The 25,421-nt window shown below is 42.8% G+C and overlaps 1 protein-coding gene across 3 annotated transcripts in view; it reads right to left on the bottom strand.

The window, feature by feature from the left end:
• MPPED2 (metallophosphoesterase domain containing 2) overlaps positions 1-23,477 on the bottom strand; it is a 107,657-nt gene extending 84,180 nt beyond the window's left edge. Inside the window, exons 1-2 of one of the 3 annotated variants that reach the window (XM_074841935.1) lie at positions 23,179-23,477; positions 17,952-18,195 (exon numbers count right to left, since the gene is read on the bottom strand). In XM_074841935.1, the coding sequence (XP_074698036.1) occupies positions 17,952-18,079 (128 nt within the window). In that variant the 5' untranslated portion in view covers positions 18,080-18,195; positions 23,179-23,477. Of the gene's footprint in view, positions 1-17,951; positions 18,196-21,951; positions 21,997-22,719; positions 22,737-23,178 lie in introns of those variants that run through there. The other 2 variants (XM_074841937.1, XM_074841936.1) reach the window with 2 other exon arrangements.
• Positions 23,478-25,421: the final 1,944 nt, after the last annotated feature.

The following is a 25,421-nucleotide window of genomic DNA, read 5'->3' as shown; positions in this document are numbered from 1 at the left end:
AGGCGGCCTGCCAGGTGTACGTACCATCAGCCCCAAACCTCAGTAAACAGGGGTATGCCTAGCTGCGCTTGACTCGGGCAAGCCAACTATCCGAAGGGAATCTAACCTCACAGGAATTTAACAAGGCCTCTGACTCACGGCATGTGCCACTCACTTTTCAGTTCCCAGTCTGATGGCAAAAATACAATTCCAGTTCAAGCGTGATGGTAACATGCTTATAAGTAGAGAGAAAACAGCAGTATGGTACAAAAGGAATTCAGCCCTGGGACATTTAAGTGTGGCCTGCCACCAGTTTAACAAGATGTCAGAGCTGCACACTGAGAATAATACAATGTACAGCCACTTTTATATTTTGAAGTAAGTGCAGGAAGTGCTGTTGACTGCATAAACTATGCTGTGATTTTTCACATCACTGAGCAAAACAGAGGAGAGTGTGAACCATGAAGACCTCTTGTCTCCTGGACTTTCCCTGATGGTTCCCAGCCTGTGATTCTCTCTTTCAGAAGTGTCCTACCAAGCTCTGACTCAAGGGAGATAACAACTTGTATCAGGAAGCCTATCAAGACGATTGCCTTTACCATTCACAGATCTGGTGAAGACCTCTGTTTTCAGGCTAAGAGTGTAAAAACACACAAGCACAGACTTGGCCCTCCTTAAAAACTCTGAGTGTAAAAAGGTGAGTCATGATCCATTTCATGGGTACTTGCCAGGAAAAAGTGGAAAGGCCTTCTTCCTCTCCCACTAATCCAGAACCTATACTGGGAGCCTATAGACAGGTGACTGGTCACACCCTCCCAACCACTCCTCGTTTCCAGGCATGTGTCCAGTCAAACCTCTTCCCAATCCCATTCACAGTGCAGCTGCACTAACAACTGTCTTGAACCAGTACTGTAAGTCAAGACTTCAGGCATCACAGCCTAGAGCAGAGTATTCACAGGACAGCCATGCAGCCCTAGACCTAGATCTAGCTGTTCTCCTGAGCCCGCCTTGCCATGTCTCATGGCACAACTGCTGACTTGGACTAGCCCTGGAAGCTGTGTGGCCCCTTCACGAGCTGATTCAGCTCACAGACGGGCAGGCAAGTATGAGCACAAGTGAAGCAACAGTGGCACTGGGGCACGGCAGGAATGAAGGCAGTGGGCTGCTCCTTTCAGCAGAAGCTACATGTTGGATCAACAAAGCAATTTTCCTAAATGTTAACTGGTTTTTTTTTTTTATTTTCTTCCTATTAAGACAAAAATAAGAACCTCCTTGGTCTTATGAAAGTTTTCTCTATTTCCAGACACAGTCTGATCTTGCATTTTATGTTCGATTTCTAGATGACTCCTTTTGTTAGAGACAGTATTAGGCTCAGATGGGAAACAGACTTCCTAAACAGACAAATTAAAAGCAAACAAACAAAATGAATGAAGAAAAAAAGAAAAGCAATTAACTTTAATATATTGAGATAACAAGATCCCTGACTGGAGTTTTTTTACTTGCTAAGGGGCTGTATTTCACAACCTTCTTCAGACCTTTCTTTCCCAGCATCTCAGTCCTAAACATCCATGCTTTTACGTTACTCCATTTTTTTATATCTCCCTTGAACAAAACTGTATCCTTACGTGGTCTCATGTATGTATCTAAACTTCAAAAGCAGCAAGTGACCATGCTGTATATGAAAAATAGTTATACTCTGCTGAGTTTTACAGACTGCTTTCTTCTGTTTTCCTACAACCACTTCGTTTTTTCCTGAGGGACACACTGACACGAATGCCACATTAACTGCCAACTCTATGAGAAGAACATTTCAATTGCCCATTACAACTAAGAATCAGACCTCTAAAGTCCAATGGCCAGATGCTGTTTCATGCCCTTCCAGTAACCCTGCAGCATGGCTATCACTGCCACTTCATATCTTATCGCTGTTTCAAACATTGTCTGCCACGGTCAGACAAAGAGCCAGACCTAACAATGATGTTAAATGAAGACTTCCTCCCAACACAGTCTTGAACTTGTAATGAAACTGATCACTCCTTAGCTAGATAACAAACCATGTCAGAGTTTTACAGGCTTTAAAATTGAAGTAAAGAGAATGTCAAAAAGAAGCAAGCTTCCAGAGAATGGCAAAGCTATTGCTGCATGCAAACACTCTCTCTGGGCAACAGGTAAGCACCAACTATATGCATATGTACATACATACACACATGTAGAAATAAATATACACCATGTGGGGTTTTTGATTCCTTTACTTTTTAATCAAAGGGAAAAAAAGCTCAGTCAAATTCTCCTCTGTTATACCTGGTGAGAAGAAAAAAAATTTAAAGGAGACTTTTTGGCTCATTAGATTTTAAAAGGCAGATGAAGTGGCCGGGCGCTTTCCAGAGTAAAGAACTCAACGTTTTTAAATTTAATTAAAATTCGGACAACTCCAAACTAGAAAGTGATGTCAGGTAGAGAAAATTTTTTTTTGCAATGTTTTTATAACAATAAAAGATCTGATATACATGAAACAAAACAAAAAACCTAAACTCAGGAAGGAGCAAGACTTTTGCTTCCATAGTTTTTCTCCATCTGGCTGCTTGCTGTCAAGAGTATAAGATTTTTTACCACCATAATCTGTGTCCTCATTAGGTGGATCTCTTAACATGATTAACATTAGAACTATACTAGCAAATTTCACTAAAATAGATTTGGCCTCTGTTCAGACTAACTGCTTTTTCTTCCAGGGGAGTCACAGGTGGGAGCTCTAAATGAGGATTAAGGGTTTTCAAAGAGAAGAACACCCTGTCCATGGTTACACGTGACAAAGACCATTCTTCATTCTTCCCATCAGTCTTAAGTGGGACCATGCTCACTGCCCACAGCTCCCCAGAGGCCTCAGTAATCCGTAGAGGTCCAGAGACACTATCCCACAGTTCAAAACGGATACTTCTTCTGAATCCCTGCACCCACCAGTGCGCTGTGTCACCACTCAATGTGGCAACACCAGCAGGACAGTTGGCAGCTCAGCACTCTCCATGCTTTAAAGCACTACTCTGGCCCTGCAGAAAGCCAAATTCCCACTGATCTCCACAGGTGTACTCCGGCCCTTCAGGATGTAGAAATTATCTCAGATTATTCTCGTAGATTTGAACAACAGTAGGAAATTCTTTACATCTTGTTTGGAAATTATGCTAAAGTCTCGTGTGGGTTCATTCTAGCTTTGCAATTCACCTACATAGGGAACTCTATAAACTATTCGACACCACAAGACACATAAATCAACAAATTCATAGCAATGTCTCATAAAGTACTTCTGCAAACAAACTGCAAATCAGCCATACGTTAAACACAAGGCCATTACTAATCAGTGCGGATATGCAGTTTGATACCCTCACCTTTCAGCAGCAGGGTCAGCCTCTGCAGCTCCCAGTCCCACCTTTCTGTGGCTGGTTCCTGCTTCAGCAGTCTCCCCGTTGTGCCAGTACGACTGTCTGCAGGGACAGATGGTGAACAGGACTGGAGAACTGAACTGGGCTACATGGAGCTTCTCTCCCTCTCACTCCAGGGGATCGTTCTGAATTCCCAATTATGTTACGCATACAAACACAGACACATGTGGGAGAACAGAATAGTGGTGTAAAACAAAAAACGGGGCAAGAAAGCCTGCACAAATCCATGGCTTCACACACTCACTGTCATTATGAGTTTAACAAGTAGTGGCTTGAACCAGCTCTCAAATCACAGTGGATGTTACAAGGGATGTTAGTTTGAGCAGCTTAAAGCAGCCCCAGGTTGCAGATCTTTGTGAAACCACAGTGCATATCAGATTGCTGACCTGTTTGGCAGTTTAACATCACATCTGAAGGCAGTGGTGAGCAGGTCTGCAAGTGACTGCTTTCCTAGCTTGGCTTCATCAGTGATTAAGACATAGAAAAAAGGCAGAAATGGCACAAGGAAAAAAAAAATTTAAAAGATATTTTGCCCTTTTTAGTAATATAGCTCAGTTTATGAAACTATACCACAGCTTCTGCAAAGATAATGAAAATTTAACTCAAAAAATCTTGATCCCACTGCAACTTGTGATAAAACTTCCATGCACAGACGTTGCACTTTACTATTTCAAAACATTTCGCCAGCAACAGTTACAAACTGGCCTTTCAAACATATACGATGGGCTACGTAGCTCAGTGAAAGCACAAGTTATTGAAGTTCTATCCTCTTATTATTTTCATAACGTTTAGGTCAAGTGCTGTAGAGCAGCATCACAGAAAACCCCTTCAAGATTCACTCCAAGTGAGTCAGGAGCAGCCACCTTCTCCCTAAGTGTGGGAAGCAGAAGAATGAGAAGGCAAGTAAAACTGTCAGTACAGGGAGTTGTCTATATGTTATTTCTCTGTAAAAACACAAGCACTGTACAATCTTAAAAGTCCTTTTCGGACATTGTGTCACTACTAACAGCTAATATAACAGGAAATTTTAAGTCAAATAGCACATTAGCCAAAACAACACCAATAAATAGCAAAGTTGCCAGGCTTAGCATAAAAATGAAACACACTAATGAAACATAGTGCAGTTTGTTCATACCATGTGCAGTCTAGAATCATGCATAATGTAACAGTGCAACTGCTAACAGCAGGCTCACAGAAGATAATTTACACTTGTTTTTATGGACATGAGGAACTGATCTTTGAAGTTGTCCCTAATGAGATTCTGCTTGGCCCTAACAGCATCCTGAGAGAATGTGCTGGTTTTCTCCCCTGCATCCGGTGCATATTTATAATGCAGGATCCAGACTTATTTAAATTGCACAGGCAGACTGGTGTCCCCCCATGCCATTGCAAAGTCAGATTCTCACAGTGGGGGAAATACCTACTAAAATGTCTCAATTTACCTTCAAGTCTTTTTTGTAATTACCCATACCACCTTTACTAATTACCAAAAGATACATGGGAGTTAATGAATAAGGTTTCTTTTTTTCTTTGTGCAGTTGAACTCCTAACTTGATTAAGCTGCCAGGTCACTGGCAGCTGTATCACACATTGCAGAAGACATGTCCAAAATGCAGTCACATAAGGCTCCTCAGAGAAAACAGAAGTGTAGCTGTGTAATGGATCAGAAGACTTTATTTCAAAAACACAGGCAGCAGTAGCAGTAAGACAAATAGAAAACGTTCTTTTGCTATGCTCTATGTAGCTATTGCTTTAATACTATACCCACCTGTTTTAAAAAGCCCTTTCAGTTACAGCATCTGCAAGAACCATTAAAACAACATCACCAAAGTCTCCAGTTGCAACACCTACAACTAGGAGATAACTGTGGTACAACTACCGCAAAAGGGCAATGGGTGAAACATATAACCTTCACGGACAACAGAACTCAACTCCGTCATGCTCAAAGAACACAGGGAGTCACATCTGTAGTCACATGTACAGTAACACAACCCTTCTACAATACTGGACCAAAAATGACTGCTAAAGTTAGATAAACATTTAAAAACATTTGGTTTTAATGCTGCCTCATGGAACCAGTCAGTACTTGGAGCACTGCTGCTAACGACCGTCATTGCCCACTCTGAACCAGGGTACTGACCCATGTTTGGCAACAGATTAAGTAAAGACAGCCTAGGTTTTACTCTCTCTTCCATACTTCTCCCAGCTATAGCCACCCATATACCATGGTTCTAGACTATCACTGTTTCAAGCCAAGTATTCAAGTAAACTAGAGCTGACTTTCATTAAGAATAATACACTGAAGCGCAAACTAAAGCAGTTCAGAAAACTTTTTCATGCTCCATTCAACTGTTCCTTCTGCAGGATAACAGCCTTCAGGAGGGTACTAAAATCAGAATGCTAAGGATGGCAACTCCAGCAGCCACCCATGTAGCTGATACATAATATATTTCAGTTATATCATCAGCAAGCCAACATTCTAACACTTAGGCCTTCTTCTGCTTGGAAAATAGGAAAAAAAAAATCCATAAATTCTTTGAACATACTTGTCAGCACTGTTCATGCCCTACAAATGCACAGTATATTGTTTAAGATTAGATGACTCAGTGGATAGATAGCAGGATACATGATTTTTCATTTAGAGCTCATTGTCTAATCTGACCCTAAACAAACAGAAATTCTACCCCCTGACAGCTGTTTAGTGCCTTAAAAAAAACACAAAAGGACTCTGCTTTAAAGACATTCATGTAACAAAGACCACCACAGCAACTGGTGTTCTCTGAAGAAACTCTAGTTTGAATGGAGGTAGAGACTAATCTACCCTCTCGGTTCCACGTGAAGTCCCCACAGGTGAGAGATGACAGTCATTTGTGGGGAACTTATGAGGGAAGCTCTAACAGTAACTACAATAGCTCTGTGTGCATATGTGGAGAAAGAGAATTTGTTCCCAGTGCACTGTCTGACACTGCTCACAAGCACACTAAGCCCGAAAGAAGAAAAATTGTAAAGAGTAGAAAAAAAAGTGTGCCTTTAAAGCCACTAGATTCTGGGCACAGCACTGAAAGGTTCAAATGACCTTGCCTCAGTGTGTTAACATACAGCCTCTTGGTCAGCATTGCCAGATTCCCTTGTGAACAACTACAAGGCATAAGACTGGAAGCTCAAAATCTAAAAAAGCTTTTGTTAGGAAAATAATAAAACACATACAAACCTGAAAGACAGACTCTGATACTACTGCTGCAACAATAATGTGCCATATATTACTGCTATGCTTCATGCTAGAGCAAGATTGCCTTTAAACACATATGCAGACAGTAAAATCGTAACAAATGAAATACAGCTGTGGGTGCAAGGTGTGCTTTAGGCCAACATCTTATCTCTGGTTATTTCTGGGTATTTGAGATCACTTACCCATTTCTCATCTTCCATTACTCTATATTAGTCACCTCCAGTACATTCCTCTTGCAATGTATTGGATAAGGGTCTGGACCCTAAAGAAACTGCACTGCCTCCTTATAAATAGCTATCCAGAAAATTGCCACTTCTTGTACGAAATCTTCTATAGACCCCCATTTAATTTGAACTATTTAATAAAAAAAAAAAACAAAACCCACTCTACAAACTTCCTGACTCTGTTTCAGTTTACACCTTCTAACTCTGCACTGAATAAAATTATTCATAAAAGGTCTTTCTCATTCTGTAGAACGATGTCTTAAAAACCTTCTAAGAGAAATACTGACTGAAAATAATGACTCTTGCATATCACAGTATTAAAACGATGACACGAACAGACTACCAAGAAAGCCAGGTGATCCAAAGTTAATTTTCAACTTAATACTACTCTTGACAATCTAGACTGAACACAAGGATTCTTTCTGGGAAAATATCCTCTGTATTAATGATATTTAAAATGAATGTGCCTAAAAACGAAAATCCCCCTAAACACAGACCATTTAAATTCCTTGAAACCAGTACCAGAGATTTCCTTTCTTCTCCAGCTCAGAGAAAACGAAGGCTCTACTCTACTTACTTACATTTTAAAAACTACCCGTTTTCTTGAAGGCATAGACAACTAACAACAAATGATGAAAACTCCAAGAGTTAAAGGTCTTCATTTTGTTGCCAAGATGATGTATCAGGTTCCGAGAGGAACAGTATGTGTGATCCTTCCATTAACACAGCGGCACTCTCACAAAGCTGCAATGCAAAGTAGCCGTGCAGAACACCACCAAAGGTCACAGTGCAAGAAAAAAAAAGAAAAAAATTATACCACCCCGAGAGGATTATCATCATCATTTTAATTCTCAGAGGGTGTCTGAAACTCATATTACAGTATTTGATCCGTGCAGCCTCATTATACTGACAATATTTCTAGCAGAAAAACTGTCTTAAGAACTTTGTGCAAACAAAATACACTCCAAAAGATCTAAGAAGTTGTAATATGAGCCATAACTCTCCTCCAGTAACCCAAAGAGGGTTCCCTAAGTGGAAACTTTCAAGGTATAGAATAATAATGATAGCAGAACAAAATTTGTTCTTCTTCTAAACATGCCTTCCTTTCAAAGCTACAAACATGACTGTTTAACAAACAAATGATGACGGAAAATCAAACTAATGTCAAGAGACATATAAACAAAATGAGAACAATTTATTTTAAAAACTTGCAAGTAATTTCAAAGATTACACCTGAGTTCTATATAATTTTTTTTATGTAGAATTATGTATTTATTTAGTTCTAATTTATTCACGCCTTTCTACCAGGAGGAAAAGTGAATGCCTGGCTGACTTGAAATTTACAAAATGAACAAACCATAAAGATGACATTTCCCTCTTCTTTAATACCTGTTAATTACCATAATCTTATATGTACATTGTTAACAACCAAAGAAAAGAAGCCCCAGCAAGACTCATAGCTTAAAATTGAGGGAGCCACTTAATCCGGCATCTCTAAGTGACTGGCCCTGTCCCACTGGAAGCAATAAGAGTGTCACTAATCACTGTGTTTAACAAGTATAGGATAAGGCTTCTATTTATTAAATATGCTGGACTGCATGAAATTTTAATTCTGAACAATTATTTTCCTCAAAACTGCTACTTCACCATTCACAGGAAAGAAAATAACCCTTTGGTAATTCTCACTGCTGGCCAAAAATGAATGTGCTTTAAGAAACAAAGAAGCCTACAGTAATTAAAAAGTAATGACTTTTTTCTTTGTGCTCCTTATATAATAGGAGCATGAGGGTAGATACACTGAACTAGCACCTTTTCCTTCCTATAAACTGATACAATAGCTAAACATTTAGGAGTAATGTGCTGACCCTGATGCTCCCAGTCACTACACTCAATTCCTTATACCAGAGAAATTGTAAACGTGGTAAATAGCAAGTTTCCTGGCTTACAAATACATCAGATAAAGTCCCTCTATCATACTGCTTTCTCCTTCCCTCCCCCATTCTCTCTCCATCTGCTGCCCTCCTGGGAAGGGAGTGCTACACTTAATGGCTGTGTGCTTTTAAGTCTAATGTGCTGGATATAAGTTAATGCCCAGTACAGTAAGTGGGGACTCTGCTCCAAGGAAGCCTCCAGTACTGTTTTTTCCTTGTCAACATCCAGTGGAATCTCTGCAGCCCTAATGTCAAGCAGCACGCAAGGAAGAGAGGGGCTGTGAATATGAACTCCACAACCTATGACAAAAACAGCACAATCATTTAAATAATCTTTTGGTAAAAACAAGAGAGAGTTGGCATTTTCCTATTTGTCTCTCCCCTCAACATAATGATCTAAATTCAGAAAATACGCCCATTACAAAATGGGGCACATAAAAATAGGGCCAAGCATTTCCCTGTCAGGGGAGAGTACACAGGTGAACTCTGTTGACAGCATTTTGATCTACAAGATAAGAGGAAGAAATAACATGGGCTTGATCCATCGGTTATGAAAAAGACAACTGTATTTGGGGATTACGGGTTGACTTGCTCTCTAGCCATCCTCTCTGCCCTCACCCTGAAAGATTCAGCAGCAGCGTGCAACACCAATGTTCATCCACCAGCATTTTGTTTCAGCCAACCTTCACGCAGCAGATCCTGCAGGATACATATACAGTTGATGTGCCAGGAGAAATCTCCAGGTTTATGGAGGTTAAGACCAAGCTTTATGGTCAACTCTTCAGGAGATAAATAAAATGACTGCAACTCTAGGTACCTAAAGTTTATGATTTGTAATCCAGACTTGCAATTTTCTGCTCTAACACTTGGTACTGCTCCAGGCACGTTACCGGCTATTGTACGTGCTACTGGGTACAAGATTATCATATGCTCTCTTTTTGTTGGAAGAAGACAACAAAATAAAAATCATAAATTAAGTCTAGTCACACTACAGGAGTGAACTGGTTTGACTTCAGTATCACAGTATCACAAACTTGCCCTCTGCAATGTAAGACCTAAAAACTGCAATCTTAATGGCCCACATCAAAACCAAGAGTAAATGGGCAAAACCTGAATTTTCAAATCCAATCAAACAACAAGTTCTTTATATCTTCTGAAATACTTTCTATGAAAGATGCGTAGGTATATATGCAGGCATGCTGACCTCCTTCCTCTATTTTGCACTGCCTGCAAGCACACATCACAGAAAAAGACCAGGAAGGCAGTATCAGGCCTTCTGCAAGCAGAAACAATCACAATGAAGTCCATGAAACTACAACTGCATATGCCAAGTATGAGTCAAACCACTGGAAATAAGAAGCCATTGCTTCAAGGACCAAAACTCACAACTTGCTGGAATCCTTCCTAGGGACTTGGAAAAACCTGGCACGAATTAAAAGGTGAATGATTTTGCCATGCAAAACTGAGGGGACTTCCTGACCACCACTTGCACTCCGCTTTCTCTTCCAGCACTCATCACTCCGGGCAATGCAAGTAACCAACCCTTATGTCAAACTTCACTGTATTTTCAAAAGTAACTTTATAGATTGCTGTAAGAGATGCATATTTTAAAGAAATCTCCCTGCCTCACTGTATTTCTACGATGCATAAGCATGTTTTTTTTCTCAAGTTATGCCACAACATTTTACAGAATTCAAACCAAAACTTGTCAGGTACTCTTTTGGGAAGACAACATGCTAGCCCTCCATTTACGAAATTCTTCCACAGATACTCACACTAGACAACTGACTCGGAAATCAAGCCACCTCTGGTAGCTCAAGACTGGAAATGTAAACTCAAAGTTACCATGCAACATTCAGTACAAAATTGATGTTCGTCAGCAACACTTCAGCACTTCTGAAATAGTCCCGCATCAAACATAAGTTGCATACAGTAATTTAACACAGACCTCTAAATCCTCATTGTTTACAGGGCTTCCCTTTTTCTTATTTATCCAATGAGATATTCAAACAAGGATTTGTAAAATAAAATAACAAGATGTGTGCTAGGTAGGTGCAGCACTTTCCTTGGGCTTGGAATAGCCATCCGACATAGGAAACACGTGCTCTCATCACTGCTGGCAGGGAGGACCAGCCTCATCCTGCCACAAGGAAAAAAGATTAGCCAAAAACTCTATGATGAGATTCCCAGTGTGGGGCCTGCAAATTTTGTAAAGTATTAACTCCCTGCTTGGAAATCTATACTCTAGAAGTTGTTTCACAGGATAGATTGCCCTCTCACCCTTCAAGCATTACACAAAAGCAAGAACCTACTGCTTCTACAACCATATCCCTACTGCCCTGATATTTTAAAAAAAAGAAATTATAAGCTTCCAGTGACAGTACAACATCCTGATTGTAATGTACATCCACCTTTTTTGCCTGGCTACTTCACAGTAAAGAACCCCCCTCGGTGAGCAGTGTCCCACCAGCACAAGGTACTGTGGTAGGGACCGCTGCTGCAGAAAGCATCGCTGGTCAGATCCCATCACACACCTCCCATAAAATAAGAACACACTCTATATTGTACACAAGACATGAAACCGTAAGTCAGCTGTCACTCAGTATGACTGACCACTACATAGGTAATGTAGAATCAGATCATGTAATGAAAATTTCCATTTATAGTGCTCAGTTACTGAAACAGCCTTACAATTAAAGTACTTGTTACCTGAAGGCTTCTTTACAGGAATAATACAGCATAAAAGAACATTAACATACATGTGCATAAAAAACAATTTTCTTCCTTTCTCCCTCTAAGGGTTTTAACTCCTATTTTAACTACAGCAGTCAAGACTGCCTCTACAAGGTGTTGTTTTAACAGCATGATTTTGTCAATGAAGAAGTGAAGAAATGTCCACCTCCTCCCATCCTTGCCTGCTGGCTGATCAGTAAGCTTGCTGCCCTCCCACCTGTGTCGGCCACCCCCATAACCCACTACTGGTGAGGCTACACCAAGAAAGAGATCACTAAAAGTAGCTCATTGGGGGGAACAAAGAAAACACACCACGGAATGGACTTTTTAGTTTAGACTATTTCAGCTGTATGATCTATACAGCTGCCTCCCAAGACTGCTGACACTCCTGGGAAGGTGGCAAAGCGTGTGGCAGAAGCAGGAGCGAGCAGCCTGGGAGCGGCAGGTTCAGCCCTGAAGTCTGTGTACCGAGGACTTCCCTCCTTCCAGCCCTGCAAGCAACTACAGGCACCACTTTTACATTCAGACAACCAGTGGTAATTGCACAAGGCTAATATACCTCATACCGAGGGACTGACTGATTTTGATAGGTATAGAGACTGCTCTGGGAGCCTGCTCCCACTAGCACTAGAGGTAAAAGGATTTTATCACCAATTTAAACCAGATCTGGCTTCCATCTTAGGACAGCGCAATGTGGAAATATAGTAATTAATAGTGTGATGGTGACAAAAATTATTTTAAATTTGTCCTACATTTATAATAGTAATATCGGCACTTTTACAGCCTCAGCCTTCCAGGGATGTCAGAGCATTTTTTTAAAGGTAGTTTGCTATTACTCCTTTTTACAACAACAAAATGAAAGGTCAGAAACTTAATTTTTCGAGAAGTTTAGCATATTACGACTACACTGCATTAACACAAGGGGCCTAAATTTGAGTTTTAATTACAAAACTGCAGTCCCTGAGCCTTATATCACCAGTGTATGAACACTTCACTTTCAACATGTATCTCAAAAGGCTTTAAATGTAAGCATATCCACACATTAAAGTCTTTATTCTCATTTTGCATGTTAAATTTAAGTTTAGAGTTTATGTTATGCTTGGATTTTTGCAAAATAAGTAATTGTAAATAACATAAAATCATTAAGATCAGTAGAGATCTTAACTCACACAGACATGCACACGCTCCAGTAAAAGTGTTTTCTTAATGACGATTAAAATTAGCATCTTTGCAACTCGGCTTCCATTGTTCTGTGGCAGAAGAATCAGAAAATGCAATCAGTTAATGGCCCTCTTCTTCAGTGGGGACTATTTATTTTAGGACAGCTGTAAGGATCCTCACCTACAGCTGTCGTCCTCCCGACCTTTCTGCTGGAATCCCCACGCCGCTGCGGGGAGAGCCCAGCTGCTCCGGGCAGCTGTTGAAGGGCTGCTGTTGTTGGCTTAAGAAAAACAGGTTTGTTTTACTTAACGTACCAGCTTGTAAACTGCTGCATTTCAGTAGCCACCCATGCCACTGAGGGACCAGCGAGGGAAAGGAGACTAGAACTACACAAAGGTAAACTGACTGATTGTGAGCCATGACCCCAGTAAAAACCCCGTGTCCAAAAGTAAGGCTCAAGTTTTAACTACACTCATTCAATGTACTCACGTTTTCACAATTAGAGCTTAAATGTAACTTGATTGTTTGAGGTAGTACTGCTTTTTTCAATTTCTTTAGAAAAATAAGTAGTAAAAATGAACTTGGGTGGTCATGAGCTACATATGCTTTTATAAGAAGTGTCATTAATGGACAGACCAACAATTTCCACCAAAACCATGATCCTCTACCACATCAGTATCAACTGAAATAGCCTGCCCAGTCACACCAGGCATAGCTAACTAGCTTAAGACTGAATCTGTATTCTCTCAACCAATATTTTTACACGTACAAACTCCACTATTCCGTAAATGTCAAATGAGTCCATATTCTACTAATGCCAAGTCTTTCCCCCTCCCCCTAAATACCACACACCTTACATGACACAAAAGTTAAGAATATTACAAATCAAATGCATGATTTCCCACTAATCTCAGAGGGAGTTTATAAAACCCATTAAATGCAGGATGGTTTCCCCAAGAAAAAAAAAAAAGGCAAGATCCTATTTCTCAAGGTTAGTAGTCTAATAAGATCTCTGGGTCTTAACAATTTAAAGCTTCGTCACAGTTGAAAGTTTTTTCTTCTATGATTATACAGTTATATTTTTATATCACTATTATTATTATATATACACATTTACACACACTCATATATTCAAATACTTTATTCAACTACACACATATAGTTCTACTAATATAAAATGCTGTTTACACTCTTTGTTTTAAAACAAGAATATTCACATGGGGAATTACTCCCATACAGAAAAGGCAGTAAAATTATATAGTTACAGATTGTTCAATGTATCTCCAGGTATGTATAAACTCATTTAGAAGACTTCTGCTCTGGGCCTGCCAAATGGGCATTTTCCATGACAGATACACAAAGTTTATTTCACTTTCCCCTTTTTTCCCCCCCATGAAAGTAAATGGTGTGTTGTACCCAAACAGGAAGATTTTTCCCTCTGGTTAAAACCTAAGTAAATACATTTTCCATTTGGATTAGTCCCATTTTCTTCTCAGGTCCTTTCCATCGGACTCATGGAACAAACAGTGAGACAGGAAGGTTCCACAAAACTGAGTCTTAGTAATTCCTGATAAATTAAAATGGTTTAAAGACCCACTGTAGTGGTTGCTGTAAAGCTGCAGAGTTAAAAGGAAAAAAAAAAAAAAAAAAAAAAGTCTTACAAAAAAACAGAGAACACCCTAAGCAAATGACAAATATACCTGATGAATTCAATTATCTTCTAAGTTTCGTAATTTTTACTTTTTGCTTACAATAGTAGAAATTTTCTCTATCTTCTCTACTTTGAGGCTGCGGTTTCACAGGATGAAGCCTTCTGCAGCTTAAAGCACACCTGCCCCAGGCTGCCAGCTCCTCCTGCGTGTTCCCATCCTACATCCCACTGCTGCTCACTGGTATTGTTAGCACCACTGACAGTAGCCTCACACAGAATATCTCAAGGGTCTAAATGGACTTACAAGCTTTTTTTTTTTTTTTAAAAAAAAAAAAAAAATACCTTATAATACTTGGCAGCACTATACCAAAAAAGCAAGAAGCATTTGCCTCTTTGAAGTGACAATTCCTGACAAAAAATGGCGAAGTACAAAGATTTTCAGAAGAATAATAATCATCAAGGAGCAAAGGCAGGCACATTATAATTGTTATTATTTTGCAGCTGCCCTTTAAAGCAGGGAACTAAGGTGATGCAGTTAATTAAAACTAACTGAAAGTAAACATGACTTGTACAAAGCATTCAAACAGAAACATAACATCAGAAAGTAAGTGAAACCTGTGGGTGGGAGCATTGCTTCAAGAAGACAAGACATATAACACGATATCCCTTTATCCAAAAAAATTGTACAGTAAAAATTATCTTTAGAACACCTATTCAAACATTAATTAGACCGGACAAACTGATTCGAAAGTCATACTATACCAGAGCTTAAGTAACTGACAAAACTGCTGTCACAGCCAGCCCAAGCAAAGGGAGCTTTAATACACTGTTATTTACCTAATAGTACACTTAAACAGATTCACTAAGAAGTGCTGGTGTAAAAACACATATAAAGATGATAAAAGAGAACTGTATCCCCGCTGATCCAACTACATGACACTGTCATGTGAAAGGCCCAAAATGAAAGCAGGAGAAAAAGTGCAAGACACATGTCCCATGGAGCAGGCAGTGTAACACCAGCAGGTCCTTCATTACCAGGTTTTTTCTGGCGATATCCCACAGACTCTCCATTTACTCTGTGTGAGGAGAGTGAGGTGAGTTGGGCCCAAAGGATACTAGAACCAGAAATGGCTCAGGATACACCAAGAATCCAGTTCTCACCTTTGCACATGAAGATGCATATCCATGAAGAAATTACTTTTTAAAAAAATCATTTTCTTTAGGAAAGAACAATGTCCTTAAACAGCATCCAGCCTCAGATTTATGGTATGCATCAGGGCCCTGTAACAATATATCGCCCTGCTATTCACATACATGTCATAACGCTCAGCTCCCATGTTGCTTTCTTATTATCCCATGATTTTTTTAAATAAATTTTTTACTAGAGAAGAACAAAACCACCTCAAACTCCCTTTTAAAAAAAGAAAATATGTATGCATTACTTTAAGATAGAAAAACAAAAAAGCAGACTGTAAAATCAAATCAAACAACGTCAGCAGCTGCAGCAACATGGCACTAGCAAAGATACAAGAGGGTAAAAAGATCATGATTTCTTTGTTAATACTGCTTTTGCTGATTTTCTGTTCAGGTTTCTCGCTCGATGACATCCTCTTTCAGAAATACGCACAACACTTCCATGACAAAACACTGGGAAGACAAATAAGGACCCCTTCTGAAGCTACCACACAATCTAGTCTCTCCTCCCCAGAAATAACTCTATTGTTCTTACCATCACACAAACCCACAGCCATAGTCATATCTTCACTTCCCTGCTTTCCCCTACCCACAACTCTAGACACCTGGTAGGATCCTGTCATTTTTTTTCCACGGCAGGTTTTCTAAAACCCATCACTTGCTAATCCAGATCTACACCTGAACTCCCCTCCTGCACTGAAACATTGCTTTCTTTGCTTCCACTGTAAATCTGAGACTAATCCCCTTTCAATTTTTCTAAATTTTGATATCCCTTTTAGTATGCCACACCCTTCCTTGAAACCAAATTACTGATTTTAAGAAAGATGCAGCATTTCAGTTAAAAATCCTTTAAAACACTGTCACTATATTGTACTTTATAGTTTCAGTATTTATTTCAATTAGACAGTTTCTCCGAACAAGTAAGATATCTTAAGACATATGTCAAGTCAATACCATTTAAGAGACAAACAAAATTATTAGAGAAGTAGCTGTATAAATGCTTGTGAGTTTCTGAAACAAAACATGAGCAATATTTACAGTGTTGAACATCACACTTAGTCCTAAAACCAGTTCCCACTGAAATCAATATCAATAAGAAGGAGTTCTTTAAAACTGCTTTCTACATTTCTTTTGTTTGTTCTGAATTCATTCTCTACATAGAATTTGTACTTAATGTCAGTTAGAAGTGCAGTCTGGAGGGCAAAACGTGCAAGAGGACTTGGCTGACGAAAGGTCTGAAAAATGAATCAAGAAATGGAAATATTTCTAAAAGAAGAGTCACATCATTGTTGTAGTAATAAATCAAATGTAATCAATGAAAACTTTTTCCAACTTCAAAAGTCACAACCACGACAGACAGTCTTCGGCATCCTTCCTGAAGTTGCCTTTAGGAAGATTGTAACCACACGAAATCCTATTAGAAGGTGCTGAACCCCTACATTGTGACTCTTCCGGCAGGCTTCTACATAACAAAAATGCAATGAAGTACCATACAACTTTTCTCCCCCTTATTATGCAAAATCCTTATCAAATTCAATAGTGTGACGTTGTTCAAAATCCTGACTAACAATGGCACGCAGGAGGTCAAAAGATGTCCTCTTTGTTTTAGTTTCACGTGCTTTTCAGTCTATTAATGTTAAAAGAAAAAGAACCTTCACAGAAATAACCGATAAAGATCAAACCTAACTAAACAATGGGAAGGAAATTCAGAGTTAAAACTGGTACTTAGCTCTTAACACAAACCATTGTGCCTAGGCACTGTGCAGCAGAATGATCCTGCGGGTCAGACAATATGCAGGAATAACAAGGTGAGGTAAGAAGCCTTCAGCTCCCCACTTCCCATGCTTTTGTTGGTTTAAGTTCGGGCCAGGGACGTTATTTTAACGCCGTATTTGTATTTCTTGGGAGGAACTACTGGGCAGCCCCCGACTCCTTTGTGCTGCGGGTTGCGAGTGGAATGCAGCATGCGGCACACGTTCCACTCGCAACCAGGAGGACAAAGGATTCACTGATCAGGGGGGACAATTAGTCCCAATTAGGCCTATTTCGCAGCTGAGTGTAAGGACTGGGGGAAGGGAGCTTAAATTTTAAAGCAATGGGTCCCTCAGGCGAGTTAAAGCAAGATCAGTAAAGTGAGTTTCAGAACTTGTACCCTGCTCGTCATCGCTGGGGCAAGTTTCACAAAGTCGGTGGCACTGCCCCTCAGGCAGCAAGGGTTATCTCCAGGAGATGCTGGAGCAGCGTTTCTCAATCACTGCCATCTCAGAAATCTGATAACCATTTTGCCTATCAGCTAATGTGACTAACCAATTTTTCCAGTTTTCAACCCACTCCTTCAGCAGCCGTTCTCAGTTTCAATGCACAGGCAGGCTCACACGCAGACACACACACACCGGCGATGTCAGGAATACTCACATATGCACATGCGGAGGCTGGAACCTGCTCTGATTAATGTTGTAGTGTGTAAACGCCTGCGTTGGGTTGGAGCTGTATTCATCCACCGTTATGGTAACTTTGCCTTGTGAAGGAATTCCATGAGCCATCCTTCCTCCTTATGGACATGAGCAGCTCACAACTTCCCAAGGCCAGGAGAGGGGTAGGACATGGTGTTCCAGGCTGCTCCCGACTCCCAGCAGCTCCTCATCAACTCCGCAGACCTCTGCCAGGAGAGAAAGACAGCACACATGGCTATAAACTCAAAGGAGATGTAAACATACACAGACATATTACTCTATCCTCTCCCAGTTTCCATTCAAAGACCTTTTTCTATATTTTTAATGTACCCATCACCCAACTCCCTAAGCATTCCTATTCACATTTTTTTAATTGCCTCATCATTTACCTCCATCATCATTACATACAACCAAAGGATGAATGAAGTAAGGCTTTATCTTCAGAAAAAAAAAAAAACCACTGTGTTGAAAGCTCCAACTAAATACTCCACATTTACTATTCTTTATTTTAAATAACATCTTGTGCTAATTGCAGCCATGAAAATTAACAAGTGGACCCAGTTTCCTGAAGGACAAATGGCTTCCCACAAATACACATACTGTTTTCAAGGTCCTGTTTTAGCTTTACAAAGTAAGTTACATTCGAGAGACTTAAGAGAAGCTGATGCAAAGCAGAAAATTTTACAATTGCATAGAAAAAGGTACATCCAAATACCTTTGAATTAAAGTATTCATCTGCCCAGAGAAAGGCTAGTATCTAGACAATCTTAACAAAATATCCATGTTACACTGCACTAGCTATAAAACTGGTTCTGATTCATCACCAGACAGTAATGATTTATCTGACAGATTTAAGTGCGATTTTATGCATAAATATTTCTGTGTAAGATGAAAGAAATACGCTCTTCCCTCTCTATGCATCCCTATCTTTCACTTCTTCAAAGTGCTCCAAAACATTCTGCATTAAGACTGGAAGCATTCTATAATATGAGTGTAAGCCCAACAGCCAGAAACTTCCCAAACCTGATCTCCGTTGAGTTCCCTGCACAAAATCCAAGCTTTAATTTCTTCAATCAATAAACTGAGGATACCTCAGCTGCCTTCCTTTCAGAGGGACTTTGTGAAAATTGATCAGCTGATGTTGGAAGAATACTTTCAAAATGAGCAACTCTTTAAAAGCCCTGTTTATGAGGCAGATGCTCAGCTGGGGCGTGCTATCCTAGCTGCAAGGACTTACAGGAAATTGTAACACTTTGCATCAGTTGGTCCCCCCCTTTATTTGCTACACGCAATAGCGGATTTGTTGTATCTGGTGTGTAATTTACAAAAGTAAACCAGTGCTTACTGGGAAGACAAAGAGATAGGAAAGAGAAGAAGAGAGGGACCTGAGCCCTGGGTATCAAACTAAGCAATATTTTTCCAGTGCAATATTCCTGGACTTCTCTTAGCTCCCAGACAGAAATATGTTTGCCATGTGTAACGTTAAACATTTGGAATCTTTGATTTGTATTCAAAATATATTTTTAATACAAAGACTAATTTCCAGTTTGGCATGAAGCATGATAAAATGCCCTGCAAATGGCAGATGGCCTGCTATAGGCCATTTATTTTACTATTTTACAACCTCAGGCCTATGTGGGCTTCCATATGTTAGTTGGGTTAAGACATTCTGCAACCTTCATTCCAGTAATTAGGTTCTATCCTTCATCTTCTTCAGCATTGGAGGGGGGAAAAAAAAAAAAAAAAAAAGAAGATGAAACTAAACCATAAAGTTCCCATTTAAAAACTGAGTCACTAGTGAGACAGTGTAACTCCATGACTAAGGTTATGGTCTGTTCTTTGCACTAACCCCCTCCTAAGAATAAGTGCAATAGTTTCAGGAGTAAAAATTAGCAAGGTGAGCTTTACTAAATCAGATCTTTGCTGTGTTAGATGTGATGCAAGATGCGGTGCAACAACTGCTCACGAATCATAATGTAGTGGTTACCATACAAAGTTTGCAGCTGTTTCCTTAATTTCCCTCACAATTATATTTTAGTGTTATTTTGCATAACAGTAAAACACAACACCTGCTTCAAATTGCAGTCCTGTTCCAAGTACTGTAATTCTTTTGAGATAGAAACTACGAAGAGTGTGCAACACAGAGCAGCATAATTGCCCTGCACTGAAAAGTAAATACAAATGAAAACATCTTCCTGTTAGAGAAATGACTGTCATTAACAAGAATGCTAGCCATCAAAGCTCCCAGGAAAAAAACCCTAAGTTTTTCTTTTACACAGCAAGAACTTTAGCGTCTGCATAAATTAAGTAGTGTGAAAATTACATGTCTAATGTTATTTTTTCGCAATTAAAAGCTACAATACAAAACAACACGTTAAACCAACAACAAAAATATGCTTGGGCTTTCAGAAAAGCTAAATCACACTATTTTCAGTAATCTAGCATAAGAAAGGTCAGAAGATTAAATTTCATATTATAGTTCACTCATGGAAAAAAAATCCAATTTGTTCATGAGAGTGAATTATACATAAAGATAATAAGCATTTTTTACAAGGTTTATAACAATCCATGTTACAGAAAGAAATTACAACTAACTGGCATAAAACAAATGATAAGCGGATACTTGAATAGCTGTATTAAATACTTTAAAGTTGACTTTCAGTAAGATTATAAGTATATAAGCTGCAATTGCTTCCCATTGTTCCAATCTTTAATCTTAAGAATAAATCTCTATGCTTAAATTAAGACAAAGCCGAACAAAGCATCCTTTTAAAATGAAATTCAACAACAAATGCCGGACCGGAAAAAAAGTAAAATTTGAAGCTCGCTTCTGTGTCAATTTTCTGATTTCCATGTAGTGCTCCATAGAGTACTACAGCTCACCTACCGCAAGTATCTAATTATTACCTTCTTTACTGTGAACTTCCCTAAAAAAAATACCAGAAAGGAGCTGAACACTTCAAAACTTTAAAAACAAATTTATTTTAGGCCCAAGATTAAAAAAAAAAAAGGCTACTTTGAATCACTACCGTTCTTCTTTCTCCAACCCCAATCACTCTTTGAAGATTACACGCAGGAGATGAGTACAAAAGAATAAAAGTTGCATTATTTTTCACATCTGTCAAGTAAAACAACGTGCAGTATCTTCCATGCCTTACGTGGCAGTTTTAAGTAAGAATGACTATATTAAAAACCTAAATGAAGGGGTTTTACATGTCGCGTTTCCCCAGCTACAGCTGTTATCCTGGGAGCAACAAACCCTTCCCAGCGTGGATCTGTACCGCCGCTGAGCCAGGAGATGTGCTATTGTATACGTCTGCTCGGCTTTACAGGTATAAACCGGCACTTTTTCATAAAAGGGCTGACACAAACTTACGCGCAGCTAATTTTAAATCAGTCTGCTACCGCCGTGTCAAAAAACTATCACAAAATATGCCCAGATAAGTCATTTTAAAACGTAACGCTGTATCTCACGGAGAGCCACACACACAAGCTCTACGTACGTACACGCACATACAGGCACGCGAAAAACGCATTTCCCCCAAATAAAATATTTACGCCTTCCTCATCTGAATTTCAAAAATGTGCCTCCTGGCTGGTCTCGGGTTGTAAAAGAAAATTTAGAAAGGCAGAAGACGGAAAGGGTTAATCGCGTGTCAACACCTTCCGTTGCTACATCCACCATCCCGACACCGGCACCGCAAACCACACGTTACCCCCCGCCCGGAGCGCGGGCACCTGCCGCCGCAACAACCCCCCCGCACCCCCGGGTCTCACCCCGCGCCTCGGGGGTTATTTCGCAACTGCCCCACCAGCCCCCGCGACGCTGCGCCGCAGTTTGCGGCCAACTCCGCGCTCCCGCCTGCCCACCAAGTCCGAGGCGGAGGCACCGGGGGCGGCGGGGGGGAAGAGGGGTGGTGCCGGACCGCGACCCCCCGCCTTCCCCCGCCGCCCCCCGGTACCTGGGCTCCCGCCGCTCCCCGCCTCCGCCCGCCGCCGGCTCCCGGGCCGCCCCGGCCGTGGCCCCGCGGGGCGCCGGGCTCGCCCCCCCGGTGATTGATGGCTCCGGGTGGCCAATGGCTCCGGCGCGGCCCCGTCCCGGCGTGTGCCGCAGCCCCCGCCCCGCGCCCCCTGCCCGGCCCGGCCCCCCCCGGCCCCGGCTCGCCACCGAGGGGCATTTCGGCAATTTTTGCGCGGTACGTGCCTTGGCGCACAAAGTTCGCATCACAGCCCCCACTGCCACAGAACCGAAATGATTTCTTTTGCGGGGGGGGGGGGAGGAGGATGCTCAGGGGAGGATGCAATAAACTCCACAGCGAGCCGCGGGCGAGCGCGGCGGGGCCCGGGGGGGGGATGCCCGCTGCTTTTTATTCCGGCAGTGCCCACCGCGCCGTCCCCCGCACCTCGCCCCCACCCCCCGAAGGTTTCCAACTGCTTGAGGCCTCCGGGATCAGGGTTTCAAAGCGGGTTCTCCCGCCGGCCAAAGGGAAACTCCGCCGGGGAACGGCAAAGCGACCCGCGTTACCCTCCGTACTTTTGCAGCGTGTGCGTGTGCGTGTGTGTGTGTGTGTGTGTGTGTCCCCTCCCTCACCCACCCCCCCGGGTCCCTCCGCGCCGGGAGCCCCGTCCCCCGCCGGCTGCTCGGCGCTGCCGCCCGCCCGCTGGCCCCAGCCAGCACAATGCTCCCCGGCCTACCCTCCCGGCCCCGCCGCGGCGCCCCCCGCCCCGACCCCGAGCCGGCGGCCGCCACACCGCCTCCCGCCCCCGGGGCCGCTTCCACCGCTGCAACCCCCCCCGCCCCGGTCCCCGCCTCCACCCCGGCCACGGAGCCGGGCGGCGGCGGAGGGCAGCGGGGGCACGGCCTGGGGGAGGAGGGCAGGGCAGGCTCGCTCAGCGCCGCCGAAAACGCCGCCTCGGCTGTGGGGAAACGCCGCCGCCACACCGGCCCGACCCGACCCGGCGGGCTCGGGGCGGTCACGCCGGGGGAGGCAGGGAGAGCCGGCGGCCAGTTTTATCCTTATTATTGTTCGCAGAAGGCTGGCCCCGCCGCCGCCGGAGCTCCTGCCCGCCCCCCCCGCCCCGCTCTCGCCCATGACACGGCACCTCTAACCCGCCGCTTTGTGCGCCGCTGCCCCCCCGCCGGGCTCCCCCCCTCCCCGGCACGCAGGCACCGACCCGGGGCCGCTCACCTTCCCTCCGCCGGCTGCCGCTGCGGGCGGGTCGGGGATGCCTTCAGCGCGGGCAGCGGGGCCGCTCCATGGGGCTGCGGGGGCGCGGCCGGGGCAGAGCCTGCGCCCGACCCCGCGGCGGTGCCCGGCGGCCTGGGCCTGGGTCCGGGGCCGGGTCCGGGGCGGCGGCGAGGGCGGGCGCGGTGCAGTGAGCGGGACTGCCACTGGGGTCAGGGAGCAGGCACCAGGAAACACGGCGGCCGCGGAGCGCTGCTCGCACACACACACACACGCACAGCTCCTCCCGCTGCCTCGCACTTCACCCCCCCGGGCAGGGAGGGAGGGAGGGAGGAATCGCTGCTGCATTTCCCAAGTGCGGCACAGCTTCCCCCCGCCGAGCCGGCGGCAGAGGCCGGCCCGGGCAAGGGCTCCGCCGCCCGGCCGGGGTCAGGGCGGGGTGCGGGCTGCCCGGCCCCGGGGAGGGCTGTGCCGGGAGCCCGCCGGGACCCCCCCCCCCGGGGCAGCGCCCGGGAGGCCGCGGCCGGCGGCCGGCTCGTACCCCTCAGACACCGCCGGCCCGGCACCACGCACCGCTGCTCGGCTCTTCCTCCGCCTAAATAAATAATAAATAAATAACAATAACAATTTAAAAAAAAAAATCCTCGAAACAGGTTTTCACATGTTCCGCACCTTTCATCGTTAGGTATTAACGCAGTGCTCTGCTCCTTCTGTAGATAAGCTAACCTCAGCAACCAGAAAAACATAAAGAAACACTACTGGAGGGTTAGCCTTTGAGGCTGAACATTGTCTTAGGGTAACTGGGCTTTTCTATGGAGAGGTAGAATCAGGGAGGTTGCTGATGTCTTTTTTTTTTGTCTTTTTTTTTTTTTTTTCAAAATCCACAGCAATTGTGTGAACAGCCACAACAGTAACAAAGTAAAGATTAGAGGTGTTTGTTCTTTTACTTTCATGACAGCACACGGAAGAGGGGACTTCCACAGTCATACACTTACAATGGGGAGAAAAAAGAAAAGGAAAAAATTCCAAGTAATTTGGAATAATCGAGCTGACAGAAAATAAAAGCTCCTAACAGGCCCCTAAGAGCAAGTAGTGTCCTACATATTTTAAGCAAGTAATTTTGACTCTGGCTAACCTTCGGATATGCATGGCAACTAGGCAGGTTTTTCTTTGTTGTTGAAAACAATGAGAAGGGTCCCCAGTATTGCCAGACAGAAATCCACTAGGATGGATTGTCCTGTTTAGAAGCATGGCAAATTAGGAAAAATCAACCTAAGAAAACACTAAACAGCATAAGTTTTTTCAAAATTTCACGTTAGACCTTTTGGTCTGATTTTTTTTACTATTGTCATTTTCCCTTTTAATAGAAGCAAGCACTGTGAACCACCAAAGGAAAATTTCTGTTTCAGACAAAACGGCCCGCAGATGAGTCGTCCTCCTCACCAAATCAAAGAAACATTTCCAGGGAATCTTTGCCCGGAACAGAGTCTGAGGCCACAGTTTCACAAGTATTTTTAGCTGCCTTACTCTGACACAGCTGTAAAATCAGCAATCCAGCATTCATCCCACTTACCCCACTTCTGTCCCTGCACTAGCGCTCGTGTGAGAACAGGGAAGCCCACCCGGGAAACCAATCCAGTTAGCAGTCTGTTTTGGTGTGGGTCAGTCTCCTCATCCAATCCACTTCAGAACTGCACAAATGCTTCTGCTGGAACAAGGCAGGGTGGGAGATGAGCAACTGGGGACACAAAGAGAACAGGATAGCTTCATTGGTACCACTGCCAGCTCAAATATAAAAACATGGGGGAAGGGCAGGGGGAGGAGGAGCAGGTTTGATCCTGAACCTGCTGTGTCCCTTCTCTGCAGATGCAGCAGACAGACTTTTCCTGGATTTGTGTCCTTACACATCTAGAGCCCCCAGCACCACAAAAATGAGCTTCTAGCACAGAGGGAGAAACAGGGCAGAAGCCTGGGTAAGGTGACTGGACTGGGAGCTACAAAGCTTCTCTCTGATAGCTTGTATGGTGAGAGAGAACGCAGACATTACTCCAGTGCCTCAGTGGCCTAGTACTGAAATAAGCATCCACCTAATCCACTGGTCCTTATATAAAGCAAGGTACATGGCCTGAAAGCTAGTGGTACTTGGGTTTTGCTCGTATGAATCCAGAGTGGGACCTGATTCTAAGGTCACATCCTTTCACAATACTAAATGTTCAGCAACAACACCAAGCTGTAATACAGTCATT

This window comes from Strix aluco, chromosome 16 (assembly GCF_031877795.1).
Source record: "Strix aluco isolate bStrAlu1 chromosome 16, bStrAlu1.hap1, whole genome shotgun sequence".
Classification (NCBI taxonomy): domain Eukaryota; kingdom Metazoa; phylum Chordata; class Aves; order Strigiformes; family Strigidae; genus Strix; species Strix aluco.
The sequence above is the reverse complement of the archived record's forward strand: the minus strand, read 5'-3'. Positions and strand labels throughout refer to the sequence as shown.